The 19,885-nt window shown below is 40.2% G+C and overlaps 1 protein-coding gene across 1 annotated transcript in view; it reads left to right on the top strand.

Annotated features, from left to right (window-relative positions):
• LOC136885280 (microtubule-associated protein futsch) overlaps nt 1-19,885 on the top strand; it is a 57,010-nt gene that overhangs the window by 10,491 nt on the left and 26,634 nt on the right. The window contains exons 4-8 of the mRNA XM_067157784.2: nt 440-666; nt 1,506-1,836; nt 8,166-8,595; nt 9,290-9,502; nt 13,084-13,216. Of these exons, the coding sequence (XP_067013885.2) occupies nt 440-666; nt 1,506-1,836; nt 8,166-8,595; nt 9,290-9,502; nt 13,084-13,216 (1,334 nt within the window). The remainder of the gene's footprint in view (nt 1-439; nt 667-1,505; nt 1,837-8,165; nt 8,596-9,289; nt 9,503-13,083; nt 13,217-19,885) is intronic.

Genomic DNA, 19,885 nt, shown 5'->3' with positions numbered 1-19,885 from the left:
TGAATGTACTGTTTTCCTGTGTGTGTTAATGCGTTAACATTGGCTGCCTTGTTTGTTTATTGTATCGTGACATCCGAGCTGCGCCTAACTAAAGCTCTTACCTACCTTTTGCAAACCCGCAGTCAAATCTTGACAAATTGCAATTATGTGGGGAACTGCTAGAACTATTCAAGGAAATTAAATTCTAAATCCTGCATGCATGCACTTTAAAAAAAAATACAAGTAGCAGTTTTTGTCATTTAAAGCATTTCCTGGAAAAGTGGTACGGTTATGAAGGCAATGCATGTGAACTTTTAGTCCAGGCAGCTCTTTATAAGGGCCTTGGATGAATCTGTCTAATGTCCACTATGTGCGAGTTCACAGTTCTGTGGCCTGATTTTCGAATGGACACTACATTATCTCATTTCTGATTTCTTCAATAACTTCTCCTCTCCTGCAGCCGTGAGGCGACGAGGCATCGCAAACCACCCGCGATGCACACCCGTTCTCGGTCCAGTGAGCAGCTGCCGCATAGAGAGAGGGTGCCTGCCTTCATTCCCCGACTACATGGCATAGCTTCTGGGGAGTCAGAGTCGTCTTCTCAGAAGTCGGAGACTGCTGAGGCACCACAGACAATTGCTGAGGCACCACGGATAATTGACGATGCAGCTGTCTTGTCGACGACAGGTAAGTGGGGCTGGAGATTGTCAGAGTAAGATTGTGTTGACATTAGGGGAAATTCTCTTTGATGGGAACACACGTAATGACAGGCTTTGTGGGTAGAGTAGAGGGCGCGTTAGTGTAGGACACGACAGGGTATGATTTGGTCAGAGGGGTCGATATCCAGGTGGTTCGGGGATCTTAATTTTCATTAGTTAATTCCTCTGGCTCATTTTTACGAAAATTACGTGGATCTCTGTTACATTTGCTGCATTTATGAAGAATACTATCCAGTCAGCATTTCTATTTCCATATTGACTACATAGGACACAACGGCAATATTATATCAAGTTTATTTCTGCCTGTGAAACAAAGACTTGGATGGAGCTAATTTTTATTCGTAGGATTTTAGTGTCATCACCATATTTTACTGTATTAGATTTTAACTACTTAAATTACCTCAAACAGACTTTATGGAGGACTTCCCTTTGGGTGTCTCGGAGAGAAGCAGTGGACCAAGCGAGTGGGTGCAGGGTTTGGGCTTTGAACCCCTTGTCGTCAGCCCTGGCGATGGTGTACCATTTTTACACGAAGTAAATCCTGTGGCTGTATCTTAATTTAAGTCATGGCCGCTTCCTTCCCACTCTTAGCCCTTTCCTATCCCGTCGTCACCACAAGACCCATCTGTGTTTTAAGCAAATCGTAAAAAGAAAATGAAAATTGTATTGTCAAGGTGGACATAGATCTTTACCAGCGATTTTCAGTGTTTATTGGATTTAAATCAATACGGACCAAAATCAAGCCATAATGGTTAAAATAATACACTTAGAATGCGCTTGTAAATATTTGCAATTTTGTTTGTACAGGGACAAGCAAGTCTGCGGAGGAAGAGTCCCGCATGCTGAAGAGGGCGTGGATCAAGGAGAAGGCAGAGGAGCTGCGAGGGGTCATAAATGATAATCCGGACATTCTGGAGGAAACCCTGGAGCGATGTAGGGCAGCATGTGCCGAGGAGCTGGAAGATCGGCAGCGCAGAAGTCGGCGCATCGCGTTTCTGACCGAACCCAGCGAGGAGGAATCTAGCAGCACCCCTGCTCGCGTGGAGGAGCTATCTCTTAGCGACAGCGAAGTGTCTATCCGGCCGAACAGAGTGAAGGTCAGGTCGCACGTCTGCAGATCCAGAAACTACAAGGACAGGTAGTCACTTGTGTTTTCCTCATTGCGGTACTGGGCACTTCGTAGTTAATTTAAAGAATGAAAAATGTAATTGTAATTAATACCTACATAATTTTTCTACAAAAAGTATACTAAATTTCTGAATTTGTTATTGAATTTTACACTACTGCTTGCGTGATAAGCCTTTTTTAAGCGAGGATTACTTTTTTGCATATATTTCATAGAATTTTATTTACCCCTTTGTCATTTTAGTACAATTGTTAGACTTTATGAGGACTGTGCACGAAAGAGCGAAAAGAGTGAGCAATGAGCAGATGCTCTCTAGTAAAGTTCAGATAAACCATTTGACAGTAATCCAGGATTTTGAACATTTTCTGCACATCCTGCCGGGACAGTTCTGTCTTGATCTGTGAGAGATACGAGGTCTCGCACGCCCACGTTATACCTTTAGGAAGGAGCACATAAGAAAAAACACAATGAGAAGGACAACTGGACATTAGGCCTAGCAAGCTTGGTTCTGCTTCTCAACTTCGTGAGTGCGAATTTATGGAAGACTTCTCTTTGGGATTCTCGGACAGCAGCAGTGGTATTACCGGCCACGGTATAACAACGTATTCCTATCTACTGAAGGGAGAAGCCCCCCCCCGAGTGTACTTGTGGCGGTCATCTTACCGTGGTACACGTCGTAATGGAGTGCGTGGGCCTGGCTGATCCGAGTGACGAGCAGTCGGCAGACCTTGTCACGCGTTTTATCGTTAATAAAAGTGAAGTTTTTTAAATTTATTTTTTACTAGGTTTTAGCTATCTTTTTGGATATTTTAATATGGTTTGAGCTTTCAAGCTGAATAAAATAAATTATATCACTTTAAAGGCAATGCCTTATTCAATTTTATTACATTTTAATCTGTTTTAAAATTATTTTATAGGAAAATGAGGCATTGCGTATTAGATTCACTGATTATTTTAAATTCATAATTGTTTCCATCATCATTTTACAAATTCTTTTCATTGGATAAATTCTAAATTTTAATCTACTATTTCATTTTGTTTCATCTCGTACCATCAGGGACCGATGATCTCGATGTTAGACCCCTTTAAACAACAATCATCATAATCATCACCTTCGAAGAACCTGCTTGTCTCCCTCCATTTCCTCAGGAGTCATAGATGTGTGCCTCATCTTTGGACATTTCCTGTCCCTTTTGTAACCTCCACCATTTGTGTGCAGTTATATTTCGCAGAACTTCACATCTTATAGATGTTAATAAGAAATTAAAACGATGATCCACCAGTTCAACGCCATGTAATATGATGTCAAATTATTTATACAGTGGGACCGGTTCGGACCCCATTATGGGTTGTCTTCAACCATGGACTAAAATTGACAAGGTAGTGCAGATACGAGGGTAGTCCAGAGACTAATGCACACCAGTTTTTCCTTCAAGAATTATTTATTGAACACAATGAAACTTATACAGAAGAAAGAATTATGCCTTTTCTACACTCCCTATTTTCCACGTAATCTCTTTCCCGTTATAAGGCCTTCCTACAGCGAGACACAAGGGCGTTTATGCCCTGTCGGTACCACTCCTTGTTCTGTTCATGAAGCCATTTCTTCACTGTGCGAATCACCTCTTCGTCATCGTGACCTTACTAGCGGGAGCAGCTACTTTGAAGTTTTTTCTTCTGTGGAGAGTCAGGATGGTGCCATTCCATCAATTGCAGTTCAGTTTCGGACTCAAAATTGTCAACCCAGCATAAGAAGTCCGCGACAGCATACATCTATCTTTAACACATAACCCACTACAGTGTGCACAACCAACAACAAATTTAGAAACAATTCTTTCTCAATCCGGAACAAGAAGGCTTCCCCCTCAGCTTCAAAACGTTGCACCAACTCACAAGTAATATTTCTTTCTTTCTTTCTTTCTTTCTTCCTGAGAGTTTGGTGTTCCTGCGTAAGACGGCGCAGAACCCATCGTGAACACTTTTTTTGTATAATCAAGAGCACTGATGATTACACCTACATTTCCTTTGCTGACTGACAGCTGCCGTGTCATTGTGCGTCGGTCCTCGTGAATGAGCACACCAGCACGCTGCATCTTGTCAGGTGTGACAGCCGTGGTTCGCTGACGCTGGAAATCTTGGAGCTCTGCCGAAATGCTTCGGGATGGTCTCAACCGCCGTGCCCAGTGACTAACTGTACTTGTGTCGACTACTGATACTCCATAAACTGCACATAAAGGTTTCCGAATATTTCGAACCGTTTCTTGCTCCACAATGAGAAATTCAATGATGATACGTTGCTTGTAACATACATCACTTATAGACACCATGTTGAACCATTGCTGCAAGTATGCTACCTGTCGGAAGAAGCGGTAACTTTGCATGCACATTAGAAAATTTCAAAGAATTCATAACTTAAGTTTCGCATTCATACCATTGTTGGGGGCTGAGAAAAAAAATTGTGGTGCATTATTTTCTGGGCACCCTCGTGCATTCAAACCAACCCTTCAGAAATATTATGTACATATTACAAATTATTTTACTACATACATACATACATACATACATACATACATACATTATCATTATAGACTGTTATGCCTTTCAGCGTTCAGTCTGCAAGCCTCTGAGAATTTACTAAACGTCGCCACAATCCTCGATTTGCAACTAGTGTTGTGGCCTCATTTAGTTCTATACCTCTTATCTCTAAATCGTTAGAAACCGAGTCTAACCATCGTCGTCTTGGTCTCCCTCTACTTCTCTTACCCTCCATAACAGAATCTATTATTCTCCTAGGTAACCTATCCTCCTCCATTCGCCTCACATGACCCCACCACCGAAGCCGGTTTATGCGTACAGCTTCATCCATCGAGTTCATTTCTAAATTAGCCTTTGTCTCCTCATTCCGATTGCCCTCCTGCCATTGTTCCCACCTGTTTGTACCAGCAATGATTCTCGCTACTTTCATGTCTGTTACTTCTAACTTATGAATAAGATATCCTGAGTCCACCCAGCTTTCGCTCCCGTAAAGCAAAGTTGGTCTGAAAACAGACCGATGTAAAGATAGTTTCGTCTGGGAGCTGACTTCCTTCTTACAGAATACTGTTGATCGCAACTGCGAGCTCACTGCATTAGCTTTACTACACCTTGATTCAATATTTTATTTTATTTTACTAAAGAGGCAAAAAAAAATCTCGGTCCATAATATAATAATTAGTGAATTTAAAGTCCACTAGTCTAATTCTGTCATGTATGACATTGCCATTGGTGTTAATCAAAAATTAACAGTCCTAATAAGTAACACATGTAGTATTAAAATATTAAAATTGGAGCTGAGCTGTTACACTAGTGTATAAACCACCTTGTGTGCTTAGTTGGTAAAAGTCTGCCTTGCTGAGTAACACTGCTGTGTACACAATGAGTAGACTTGAGATGGTACAATTGAATTATTTGATAGGGACCTTGCAAAACCAAAAGGACTCGAGTCAAAATCGTAATTGACGAGCTGTTTGTCAATGAGGTTCGTGCTGAGCAAATATGTGAAACTATGCACACATACCCAGAAACAAACAACAGCTGAGACATGTTGTATGCTGCATCTAGCTCACGTCTCCTGTTAAACTGATGTATGGTGTGTGGAAGATAACATTTAGGAAGTTATACCCCGACTTGTGCAAACTCACATTTATTCCATAAGAGCATTGTAATTTTTTTATTTGATTTAATGTTGAACCCACATTTAGTGAAAGGTAATATTCAAATTTCTATTCATCATGGTTATGGGACATTAAGGTCCTACGAGAAAGGTGTCATCAGCTTGCTAAGGATGATTTAAGGCAGAAGAGGAATTTATAGAGTCGATGCTTAGTGCTAATCTGAGATGTCAGTGTGAGTTATACAGCTTACTGCAGCCGTTGTAGTACAGTAGAAGTCTGCTATAGGGAGCACAGCACGTAGCGAGAACCCTTTTATTACAATAGCTTTGGTCACTTGGAAATCTCTGTAAAGTTCATCAGTTACAACGAGAACCCTTTCTCTGACTTGTCTATTATTACGAGCAAAGTTGGGTACGTTAGTTTTGCCTTTATCATTATTTATACACTAGCGTTCATGTCAAATAGATAGATAATCTTCCATATCCGTTTCTCACTACATGCACAGTGTTGATGAATAATACCTGTCGACTCATGGCTCTGACTAGAGTAAATGTCTTACAGCAGTTGTTAACTCATTAGAAATAAAGGCTTAAGTAAATGATTGTGTAATTTTGAATGCTGTGTACAGAAAATAAATAAGAATATGATACTCCTGAAGATACGGCAATGCGTGTGGCTGATTTCAGAGGTTATATTGTATACTCTCACTTCTGGTTAAATTGCAGAAAGGCTGTTCCCATGTAAATTTATTTTCAGAGAACAACCTTAGCCAAAACTAGTTATGGTGCAAAACATAGATAGCAGAGGCTGATTTTCACCACAAATGGTCTCAACGTTGTAATTGTTTATTTTGATTTTATTTTATGAAATACTTCCTCTCATGCAGAGGCTGCCTTGCAACAAAGTATGCTTTACATTTATTTTTAGGAGATAAATAGATATACTGTACATGAGAAATGTTGAAGGTAACCTAATTGTAACAGTGATTTCTTAGAATCATCAGTGAGCCCCTTAAGGCTATGATGGCAATCTCCCGTAACGCTGTAACTGGCAGAGACATCTGTTTCCAGAAATTAGCGGCAAAAGCGGGAATCGTTCCCCTTGCTCCAATCATCAGACCTACTATGTCAGTTTCCTCTATCTGGTATTCCTCCCTGTGGTATGGAATTGTTGGTAAGTAAATATTCCTTTTCTCTGGGTTAATATCTGAGGGCTGCGACTTATGGCTTTCAAAGCGAGTTGTGGGGTCGATGATGTAATCTCTCTTCTTATTCTTGAAAGCAATGATGTCAATCCTTCTGTGGCTTCCGTTGTCCGCTAAGCCATGAACCTCTTCAAATACCTGGAAACCATGGTCTTTTAGCGTTGCCGCAATTAACAAGTGGATGTTATGATGACGCGTATTCCTTAAAAGTTCACCATGAGGACAAGATCCCAGAACATGCGCAAGTGTTTCAATCTCCTTGAGACAGCGCCTACAAAGGGAATCGTTCTGAGATCTTCCTGGTACCGATCTAACTGCTGAAATGTTTGCTGTCATCTTAATTGCTTCACGCCATTCACTACATGATAAGCCTTGATGGTCTCGAATCCAGGAGTTGGCAGGAGTATATTCATTGTACAAACATACACCTCTTCCTTTCTGCTGCAAGTTACTCCACTCACTGAATGCCCTTTCTCTCAGTACTCTTCTCACTTTCCTAGCATCTGTTATTTCTAGGTGTGGATGTAGCGAATTGTCAGATGGAGGGACATTGAGGGAGTTATTTCTTTTTTCAGATTTCTTGTAGCACAGATGTATTTTATTGTTGTGTGGTGGTGCAATTTAAATTAATACAGACAAAGATTTATGGAAAGAATGTGTTTTCTACCGAAATCTTGATTTGATGTAAAGCCCTATTTAAGGTTCAAACAAATTCAGGTCCCTGTAAACATGCTACGTATTATGCAGATCTAACAACTGTATCCCATAATATCTAGTTCTAATTAGATCGAGTCTTTGCTCTGTGTTAGGTGTAATTGAGATTATCACTGGCTTCTCATCAAGGTGTAACAGGCATTTGAATCCCAGGATTGGTAAGGAAGGTGGTGTAGCTCAAGTACAGTTAGCTTGGAACACACACCAGGCAATTCCAAGTTTGGAATGTCGAAGGCACGTTGTACAATACAAATTAGTTTTATTTCTATGTACCATAGACAAATATTATATTGGATTGGATACTGAGAACACAGATTAACTAACAGACAGTTGGCTCTGTGTCCTTTAGAAGCTCTCGTTATACATTCACGCCATCTTGCTTCCCAGAACTTAGTTTCATATATCTCAAGCTCATGCCAAACTATGCTGCTACCCTCCCTTCCCTTTTCTTTGAACATCAAAAGTAAAATAAGGGGATGTGAGTGTAAAATAGGTTAGTACCTTAGACAATGAACACATGTTAACGTTGACATTTTAGCAATGTACATAAAGATATGCTGTTAATAGTACATTCATGCTAGAATTCAGTATGATAGTTAATAATTATGTGTCAGCTGGGAAAGAGATTAAACCGTCTTCACACACAGAGTGCACACCTTGTGGGCTTACTCTGTGTGCTCTTCCTGTTTTCTTCTCTGATCCAGTATTGCCATGAATGCTTCCAATTTTTATTTAGGATGAATTTCAAGTTACTATTTCTTGTGTTTCAGCAAGCCTGAAGAGGAATCAGCAGACGACTCTGATCTTGTGGACAAGCTGATTCCTTCCCTGCGTGCTTTTAGGGAGCTGATCGCGAGGTCAAGAAAGGTCCTATCTCAGGACGAAGAGCCCAAACCGAGGTCAGATCCTGTAGTCACGTTCAATCCTGTGGTGTGTTATTCCTCTAATGCGGCCGTGGCGGGTGATACACCTGGCCAGGATGTCCCGGCCCTTGTTCATATTCCTGCTGCTGCTGATCCTAAAGTCTCCTATGTTCCTACCATTCGTTCTTCCAGGTCGTCCTCTCCCATCCCGTCAACTGCAGCCTCAGTCCCTTGCTCGCACACGTCCACGGAAGTGAAGTTCTACGACCACAGCAACCGGTTCGAGAGGACCTACCTTCCCACGGACTTGGTGGAGAAGATTTCTAGCCATGGCCAGGTAAGAGAATCAGCAGCATTGTAGCAGTCAGTGTAAGTACACGAACCAAGGACGATCTCCACAGCCACCTTCCAGCTTCATCACGAGGGCGGACATCGAGTGTCTTACCGCTCATGGACCGTAGGCAGTATCTTTTACACGCTCTTGACCAACCGTCTGAACTCATCCTTGTTACTGATCTTGTTTTCTGGGAACCTGGTACCCCTCGAATTCTACAAACCATCTTAACTTTGTCACTTTTGGTCTTATGAAATTCCAGATTCTCTTAGTCAGTCAGTCATCAGAAGTTTGGATTACCCATTGAACACCAATCTTTTATTCTTTAGTTGATGTTATTCATCTTGCTATATAATTCCTCATTTGTACTTTCCTGTCAAGCCATCTGTTCAGTCTTCTGTCTCTTGTTTCTTCTTCTGTTTATGCAGATTTCATCTTATCCACACTTCCCACATGAAGACTAAAGATGTGCAAGGAAGGCCCTGCAGGGACTGTTGATCCCCCCCCTCCTGATGAAGCTGGGAAGGAGAAACGAGCTCGTTAGAGGCTGAGAAGAGACGGATGTGGAGATTCTCCTGGTCTCGTCCTGCTGCCTCCGTATTGACCTAGCATTGTGTTTATGCTATTGTGTGTCCATATTTCATTTTGCCACTTCGTCTTGTATTGAAGTGACTCTTGATCTGCTAACGTGATGCAGGTGGACGCATGCCACATGGCCGAGGAGGAGAGCACATTCAACGAGCTGTCTTCCAGCCGCACGGTGGCAAGTGTGGCCCGTGCAGACACTCTCGGTCAGAGGGCGCTCTTCAAGGAACGTATTCGCAGAGACTACAGGTACCTGCTGAACAAGCTGTCGGATCTGGCTCGGGAGGAGCGCAGGGTCCGCGCTGGATTGGCAACATCGCTGCCTGTAAGTATAATGGACTATGATTCAAATTTAAAATATTTCAAACAAATTAAAAATTGGAAGACTACTGTATTACATGCTTTCACATCTTTTAGATTTCTCGTCTAAAATTGCATACTGTATTTCACCACGAAATCGTCATACTTTTTATACCAACATTTTTGAAAAATTTGTATCATGCAAAGAATTTTTAATACCAATATTTGTATTACACAAAAATAATTTATAACTAAATTGTATTTGATACAAGTGTAAAGTGCACGTAATACTCGCGTATATACATCAAAATAATTAAAATGCTCCAAATCAAACATATAAATAAATAATATTGGTATACGTTCGACGCATGGCAGAGTGTGGTTACAGTGTATGGGACCTTCACCAGGAGTACTTGATTTGAGATCTAGAAAAAAGTCCAGAGAAAAGCAGCACGATTTGAAGTTTGACAACGTAAGAGAATGTACAATTTATTCACCAGTGATATGAGTTCTCATGTGAGATATGTAAGGCTGTAAATTATGTGAAATTAATTTTATTATGGTCCGTATTGACAATTATCACTATTAACAAAGATTGGAGGATGTAAGTTATCGCTTGTTGGCACCGTCACTGGGAAATACCTTAGACTTGTGTACTTTCAAAGCCTTGCAACTTGGCATACACTGCTATCAGACGAAATGAGTTCCTGAGGATCTCATTAAAAGATATAAATTTCATTATGATTGATCTGTATTGAACTGTGATAACAATAGTTCTTAAATATTTTATTATTGAGGTCCACCTTTTCAATACAAATTGTACAATCCCTATGTGACGACAAGTATTTCATTTTTCAACATTTATATGCAGATTAATTGTCTGATGAGCCCTGAATATTCTCGTAGTTTCTCAGCTGACGGTAGGTGACGGGCTACGAGAATTCTCGCTTTTATGCACTTGTTTTTCCTTGATTATTGGTGAAATTTTGGGCGAGATTATGAGTTCCAAATGATGTAGTCATGTAATATAAGTTATCGCTGCATCTTTCTTTCTTTAACCTTCATGTATTTGACAAAATAATGTCTGATATGTACAGCTATACCCTAGAGCTCCAATGCGGATGTCAACATGGCACGGCATAGTCAGTTCCCGACGGCTACTGATAATTGTGATTAATTATGTACGGAGCGGTCATATTAGGTACCGAGTGATATTTAAGACTATTAAATAAATGGTATTGCTTTGAAAGGTATCACAAGTAGAGATAGCAACCTGGTGAGTACTTGTTCCAAGTTTGAGGTTAATATCTTGAATACCTTTTGAGTTGCACTAGTTTGAGTGCAGCTGTGTTATTTCCTTCGTGGAGGCTTGAACTATCTGGTGTACATGCGGTAGCAGCCTGTGTTCGGGGCCCACTGTCAATGTGATAATATTTATTATTTGTTCTTGTCACACCGAGTTCGATAGCTGCAGTCGCTTAAGTGCGGCCAGTATCCAGTAATCGGAGATAGTGGGTTTGAATCCCACTGTCGGCAGCCCTGAAGATGGTTTTCCGTGGTTTCCCATTTTCACACCAGGTAAATGCTGGGGCTGTACCTTAATTAAGGCCACGAGCGCTTCCTTCCCATTCCTAGTCCTTTCCTGTTCCATCTGTGTTGGTGCGATGTAAAGCAAAAAAAAAAAGTTCTTGTCACTGGTAACATCAAAATGTGTCCTTGTGGTCCGTTATAATACATAATCGAACATTGCGGTATTGGGAAATTTATGAGTAGGTACACCCCTGCTTGCAACTCTTGTAAAGTGGGCCTCTCCATGTCCAGAGGGTGTGATGTGGTACTCTCGTGGAATATCAACTGATCAGGAATGTACAGTTGCACGTGTTTGTACAATCAGAGGATATAACACACTCTCTTTTATTCAATTCATTAATTTAATTTTATTCAGGTTAACTTCATGGGCACTGCAATGAATACCAGACACAATGTGGCGTCCAACAACATTTCAGCATGATTTAAGATGCACCACGAGAGCATCTCATTTTATTACTTTGATTGACTTCTAGCAGTTCTCCATCAGCTGGTGGTTATTTACAGCGGAATCCAATGACTTGCATACGGCTAACATTTACCAGTTCCCGTGTACAAAGTAATGATTAGCAGTATTAGAACTAACAGTTCTGTGAATCTTCATAACGAACATACTCAAGATGCAAGAATTTAGAACCTAGTTATTTCAAATTTACTCATAATTTCATCCCTGTTTTGAATGTCAGTTTACATATATATATATATTAGTTTCATTTGTTTTATATCAATTGTATGCATGTACATTTGTTTAGTTATTAGATGTTTTACATTAAGGCTGAATATAACCAGCCTTGGCCGAAACTAGTCCTTAATTAATGTAATTTAGAATATTGCATGTTATAGTATTGAAAGGTGGACCGTTACAACATTAATTTAATAATTATATTGTGTTTGTACAATTTTTAAATATTTTTATTCAATAAAACTGAACAGTTACTGGCAGCAGCAGCAATACATTAACGTGTGAAGCATTTATTTGTGATGGTGGGTAATTACAGAAACTATTGTGTGGTCTTCAAGCTAAACTCACAGTACAGAAACAAAGCTGAGGAGTGAAAAGGTGGTGCGTAACTGGTGGAAATTAAAAGACAAGCTAACGAACATGAACTACTGTATATGCGCGTTCGTGAGCTGGAGTGGCAGCTTTGCCACAGCTGATCAACATGGTAGGATCCCGGTCCTCTGACGTAGTGTCCGCATTGTCGATGGCAAAGTATTCAGCGAAAAATGTACTGACATCTCGCAAACGTGACTCTTCATATGCCCTATACATATTTAAATTTCGCTTTCATATGCAATTTACACTGCAGTTCTGTGTGTTTTTGGAAGCGGCTTGAGGAACTCCATTATCGGGCAAGTTGGCCGTGTGATTGGGTGCGCGCGGCTGTGAGCTTGCATACGGGAGATAGTGGGTTCGAATCCCACTGTTGGCAGCCCTGAATATGGTTTTCCGTGGTTTCCCGTTTTCACACCAGGCAAATGCTGGGGCTGTACTTAATTAAGGCCATGGCCGCTTCCGTCCAACTTCTGGGCCTTTCCTAGCCCATCATTGCCATAAGACCTATCTATGTTGGTGCGACATAAAGCCACTAGCAGAGGAGCACAATTTGAACATGCGATGAAATTTTAAATTTTTTTAAAAGAAAATTGAAAATAAAGCATGCAACGATTGGCACGATAATGCAGTGAAATATGGTATATTTACTTAAACCTGAAGCATGATTTAAATATTTTTAGCGCTCATAAACTATTAAATGTGAGACACTGAAATGTTAACCAAAGGGATGTCATTACTTCATGTGGTATGTAGTATTGAAGGCTCAAGTCCATAAATGTAATGTATTCTTGTTTGGAATTTGTTAGATAAAACAAAGCATTGGTTAATTCTCTGAGTGTTGACACAGGACTAAAAATCTGTCGGATGTATTGGAAAACTGAAGTTTTGATTCACCATTGATCCAAAGGTGATGAAATGAGATAGTACTGATTGTGTCTGATCCATTGTTGTTGTTGGTCCAGACAGATGTGCACCACAGTAACGAGCGGCACAGAGAGAAACGGTGCCGGCGCCAGAAGACCATGGACTCTGCCTTCGAGAAAGTGCTGCACAGCACTAAGGCTGATGACGCCACGCCGAGGGTCCAGTTTGGAGGTAAGGAGTGAGGTCGCTATACTGACTTGTAGGCAAGAGATTTTAATAAATAACATTTGTTTAATTATGTTCATTAACAAACGTATTGTGCTAAAACATGAAATAATGTTCAGTAGGTTGCATGTAATTGCTTTTCTCTTTGAACCGTGCTTCCGCGTCGTGCTTCTGGCTTTAACAACGCATGTTCTACTGCACTCTTCGCCACCTGCCAATTAGAATGAAAATCCGTTCTAAAAATATCCACACATATCAAGAATTTTACGTCATCTGAACGCGAAGTAGAGATATGTTGCCACTCATACCTTTCTCGTGTAGCGTGACTCTCGTCGCACTCGTCATCGTATTCCATCCAGATTGTCTTCATCCGATCTGTCTGTCTGTAGGTGGGTAATCACTCGTTCAGGAATCATAGCCCATGCAAGCCTGGTCAACAGAAGTATAGGGTACAGTTTCCAAACAAAGGAGCCTTTGATGTATTCTCTTCAGATTTAATGAACATCACAAATGCCAAAATGTGTCCTCTCCACAACTTTACTTTACGGTTAGAAATCAGTCTAAGGCTATTAGTTGAAGTATTTGCTTCCTGAGCTGCAAAGGCGGTAATCATATTGCTTCCAATAATTGTATCATCAATATTGTTCGATTGACAGTTTGTGAATTCCTTCCATTGGCATTTGTTGATATCCATTCCATATAGAATTTTTATGTAGGTGCTCTTTGAAGGGCTTGTTCATTGAAATATTGATAGGCTGAAGATCAGAAGTCAGATCGCCAGGTATACCATATAATCCCGAATACCACCTGCCACCAAATAAGACCCGCACCCTAAATTTGAGACGACAAAATACGGGGGGGGAGAGAGTAATCAAATAACTTGCATACCTATTTAATTTTCTTCAAATATACCGCAAATATAAATTCAAACAGCTTACAGTTAATAAGATCACAAATAGTTGTCCTCACTACCATCCACTGGATTTGAAATTCCACATTTCTTAAAGCTTTTGGACACTAGATCGTTGGGAATGCGTGCCCATGCGGTCTTGATCCAGCTGCATATTAGTCCCACTTCAGGCCTCTTCACTCGTCCGGTTGGTGTTAACGCATGACCACCATCAGACATCCATTCGGTTTACAACTTGTTTCATTGCAGTTTTGAAAGGCCGGTTCATGCACACATCCAACAACTGTAGAATAGAAGTGAATCCTCCGGGAATTATCGCAAGATTGGTTTTTTCTTTCCTCATAATATTTTTTACGGCGTCAGTTTTATGTCCTCGGTAACTGTCCAACATAAGCATGTTTCGTTTCTGTAACAAAGCTCCCGGGCGACGTTGCCAAACGCATTTCACCCATTCCTCAACTAACGCACTGTCCATCCAGCTGGACTCGTGTTCTAACAATAACACCGGCCGGCAAATTTCCTTTCGGGAGTGTTTCCCTTTTCAGAACCACATATGGAGGGAGTTTGGTTCCATCCGCTAATACGCACATTACCGTGCATCGTTGCTTTTTGTTACCACCTGTTCTGATGGTTACACTTTTAGAACCCTTCGTATCCACTGTATTTTCCAACGGCATTTCAGAATAGACAGGTGTCTGGTCAGCATTCCCAATTTGCGATAGGAAATAAGAATTTTGCTTCCTCAAATGAATGATGGGACGCTGAAAGGCCGTTAATTTTTCTTCGTACGCCCCAAGGAAACGTGAAATAGACTTGCGTCTCCGAACACACAATCCCTTTCTCCGATAAAAGTTTCGGATCCATCCGCGGCTTGCAGTAAAACCCTGTGTTTTGAGTTCTTTTGAGATCTCTAGTGCTTCCAATTGACACATTTCACTAGAAACACCATATCCTAACTCACGATTTTCTATCACAAATTTGTGGAGGCGTTCTTCAATTTTCAGAAACACTGCACTCCGCCCGCGGAACGCTCTGCGATCGCCGTTACTTTTTAGAAGTTTTTCCTTCTTCTTCCTCCAATCACGAATACACAATTCATCAACATCGTACTTTCTGCCAACGGCACGATTTCCGTACATTTCAGCTTCGGTTACAACTTTAAGTTTCTCACGCACAGTAAATGACTGCAGACACCGTTTTGAATCCATCGCTTACTATCGAGACAGCACTTTCACGTGACAGATACGGAACTCGAATGTGAGCAAGCTAGACTTTCGTAACCAACAGTCTGGACTCTCGCAAAGTACGATATCCCGCGAGATCAGCTATTCGCACACCCAGCATGCCAGCAACACTTGTGAAACAAATCGAGCATCCGCAGCAGCGGCTCTCATATTTACCCATATTCTTTGATTTACCGTATTTCATTACCTTACATTCGCGTACACATGCCACTGTAACCGTATTGAGAAAAAATCGATCTTGTTTTCTAGAACGCAACTAAAACACAATAAGACCTAAATATCCATTTACATGTGGTATATTGAGTACGGTAACCGCATTCAAATCTATTTCAATACTCCATGTAACCGTAGAAAATTTTTATGAAAACGAACGGCTTGAATACGACCCACACCCTAGATTTAGAACCCATATTTTGGGGAAAAAATTGCGGGTGGTATTTGGGATTATACGGTTATTACAAGGTCTGATTTTGTCTCGGCAATTTCTTCAGTTTTCACATTCACAAGATGGCCTGTAAAACAAGCATAGGCTTAAACTCTGATAAGGCTCCAGGACGTCGACTGCATACAGTATTCAGCCAGTCAGTCTTCCATCAATTTTCTGACTATCCAACCAGTGTCCTGCAAAAGTTTCCTTTAGGAAGACTCTTCCGCTTAAAAAAGCGTCCGGTGGCAACTCTATACTGTTATTAACTTTAATGTACAATCATTTTCTCTGCTCCTCTACACACTACACCTATATTGTTAATTGTAGTGTTTTTCGACACTTCCAATCTGACTTAGTTTACAAAAGGAGTACATTTATTGTTCCACCTACTCAATACAATCAGTACCACGTTATGTGGTCAATTAGACATAGAAAATCTAAATATTATGGGGACAAGTTTCGCCCTTCTTATTGGGCATCATCAGCCATATTAATTTAATCTTAAAACAAACATTGTTTAGAGGACAATGACACTTTATGATTTGTTAAAATTGAAGTATGATTTCCTATGATATTAACTTTACAGAATAGTGGTTATAAAATATGCTGTTGGGACATGACATGTACAACACATGCTAAAATTATTGTAAACTAATTTAAAATCTTGTCTAAAGGAAAGTTTGTGTCAATATAAAGTTCTAAAAACGGCACATGTGTGGTACTGGAGTGGATCCTCTTCGTTATAAAAGTCAGCATATATTTGCTGGGGCATTCAAAAGACTAAAATGGTTGAAAACTTGAGGGTGAATCTTGTTTATATTCCGACATTAAAAGATTGGCTAAGAGGAAGTTGTTGATGAACAAACTTAAAATTATACGTATGAGATGATACAGTAAAACTTGGTATTAAAATTCTTCTTGAGGGTAAAAGCTGAATAATTAGGTGCAGAATGTTATTTCTAGTAGAAAAAAGACGATCAACGAGCATGTGTAGGGAATCCAGTGAGATGATATAAAGATCGTCTAATTGGTGCAAAGTTGACCTTTCTTATTAAAAATTAGGTGGAATATCTGATCGTATGACATATGTAGAAATACAGTGGATGGCCCTACAATAAGAATAAGGACTATTGTAATTATTGAAATTAGGCAAGTTTTTTTGTCTTACGATATAGGAATGAAAGAAAGGGAAGAATGCGGCACATCTGATTACTTGCGTTCTCGAGAATATTTTACGGCTGATGATGTCTACAAGTTAGACGAAACATGTCCCGTCATATTTTAAATAATGTTGTTTAAATAATTAGACAATAAACTTTTGGTATTGTAAAGGTGGAATATTGACTTAACCTTAAAGTATATGTGATCATTATCTCGCTCTTTTTGGCGTTAAATTTCATTCCATAGTATTCCACCTCGTCTTCCCATGCATCTAACTGTGAATTCCTTGGCCTTCCTACTGGCCTTTCCCCTTGCTGTTCACGTTCTGTCCATCCTCATAACATGTCCAAACCATTGTAGCCTGCGTCTTCCTTAAAGCTCTGTCTCCTTCCCGTGTGCTTCATTTCTAATCTTGTCTTTCCTGCTCTTTTGGTTCATTGTTCTGATGAATTTAATTTCTGTTGACTGTATTTTATTATTAGCCTTCTCATGTAGGGTACATAGTTCAAGTCCATAGGTGAGAACTGGAATGAAGTAGGTATTCTATGATCCTAGAGTAGATTTCAGCAACTCATGCTACGAGTTGCCTCTCGTTCCACCGCTCCAGTCTTCTGTTTCTTACACTGTTCTTGACAGATCTGGGCCTCGCTCTTGCCCTCTTTGAGAAGAAAGGCATACTTTTCAGAGTCGACTCATTTAATGTATATAACTGTATTTCTTGAAGAAACAACACTAGAATACTGTACCACTCAACTTACCCAGTTGGTAGCGTGGCTGAGTCGACCTAATTAGTGGCACGATTATACCACGCTTTTGAAATACTTTGTGTAGTCACATTATCCTTGCGACACTACCACTCACTTTCACTGCAAGTCAGTACATGAGCTATGTTAGTTTAGTTTCCAGTTTTAATTCGAAATGCAATTTATTCTACTACCTTCTACTAAGATACTCATTTTTAGGATGAAGGTAAAGCAAAAATAGTTACCTTCCCGCATCACTCAAAATTACATGTTACAATGTTACAAATTTCATGACTAAAATTGAATAGGATCAACCTATTCAATACAATTGAGTTCCTAACGTTATGATTTACACCTTAATTGTAGTATAATAAGATGTAGTACGAGTCCCTATGGTTAGTACACTTATGTGATGAACACCATAGGTTTGCGTTGGCTGTAAATTGCGCCACAATGTATGAGAAACACCACAGGTTTGTATTACACGTGCATATTTCATTACCTGTGAGTACAGTAGTACCATAATGTGTGGAATACCGCACGTTTACGCTACTTTTGATTAGTACCGCACCAGATGTAGCCTTCCTTAGGAAGTCCCAGACAGATAACACACACCTCTCCCCTTTCCGCCGCCTGCAGCTCAATTACCGCTCTGTTAAAAGAAGCCAAGGAGTTACTCTTGTCCCTCCCTTCGCTAGAACAACCTCGTATTTAAATGGATTTTACTCAAGGGCTGCTCGTACCTGGAACCTTATACCATCTGAGGTAAAGGTACTTCCTCCGCGAAGTAAAGAAAATGTATATCTAAATAGAAACCCATATGCGATGTATATAACTTGTATAAAGAATTGCAAGAAGGATGGGTGCAAGTACAGGTGTATGTGGGCGAATGTGTATGCGTGCGCGTGTGGGAGTGGTTGTGAATGAGTGTGTATACAGGGGTCTGAGTGGGAGTATAAATGGCTAGGTGTTCTTACTCTAATATTTTCAGGATAAATCAAGATAATTATTATTATAAGGGTACAGTGTTTGTAGTGTAAATATGTAAATTTAAAATTGTCTACATAAGTTTGTATGTAAAAGTTTATGTACACATGTGGAGATGGAGGCACTTCCGTGTATGTGGGGCTTGCCCTTTCTCCATCTACCACCCCTAAATTGTACATGTACAATTTAAGGAAAATTAATAATAATAATAATAATGACAAAAACCATGGTTCTACTTTCCTAGTGATAAGTACCATAATGAGGGTATAATAAGATGTGCAAAGCCATGGTTTAATAAGTTATGCTACAAAGCCCGCAAGGAAGCGCTGCACATGTTCAGAAAGTCGCAGTCTCAGTCTGACCTACAGGAATATACAAAGAAAAATAGGGAATATAAAACCATATTGAGAGCTACCAGGAAAGATTTTCTGCTTAACAAAGAAAAGAAGTTAATAGAAGAAGCCGAGGAATATCCATATAAAGCCCTGAAAGCAAGACAACCTCAATTCCCCAGGAGATCTGGGAAGCGCATTGCAGAGACGTGCTACGGAAGGAAGAAACACGACCGGCATCAGTTGAAGATCACAAACGTACAACTGTTTACAGCATTAAAACAGCTGAAGAAGAAGAAGAAAGCTTGCGGCCCTGACCACATTTTCAACGAACACATAACAGAGAGCACAAATGTACTGATAGAAGCCTGGACACACTTGCTTAATAACTCCCTACTAGAGTGCAACGTGCCAGACAAGTGGAGATGTTCATTGCTAAAGTGTTATATAAGGGAAAAGGAGACACAAGTGACCCTAACTCATATAGGGGCATTGCTTTGGAATGTGCAGGCTTTAAAATACTGACAAGATTATTGATAGAAAGACTATCAGACTTAGTGGATAGAATACCTGAGGAACAACTTGGTTTCCGGAAGGGTCGTTCAACAATCGACGGCATAAAATGCCTACAAAATGATTTCGAGAGATCACAGAGACTAAAAGGTGGCAAATTGCATGCCATATTTATTGACTACTGCAAGGGCTTCAACCTGGTGAGCAGAAAGCTTATAATAGAGAAGCTAGAATCCCTAATTGGACCTCAAAACTACATAGCAATGCTTATAAGGAGTATTCTTGCGAACAACGTGGACCAGATTGACGACAACAGATCAGTTAGAACAAACAAACGCTATATTGCAGGGCGACCCAC

This window comes from Anabrus simplex, chromosome 14 (genome assembly GCF_040414725.1).
Source record: "Anabrus simplex isolate iqAnaSimp1 chromosome 14, ASM4041472v1, whole genome shotgun sequence".
NCBI classification, from domain to species: domain Eukaryota; kingdom Metazoa; phylum Arthropoda; class Insecta; order Orthoptera; family Tettigoniidae; genus Anabrus; species Anabrus simplex.
The sequence above is the reverse complement of the archived record's forward strand: the minus strand, read 5'-3'. Positions and strand labels throughout refer to the sequence as shown.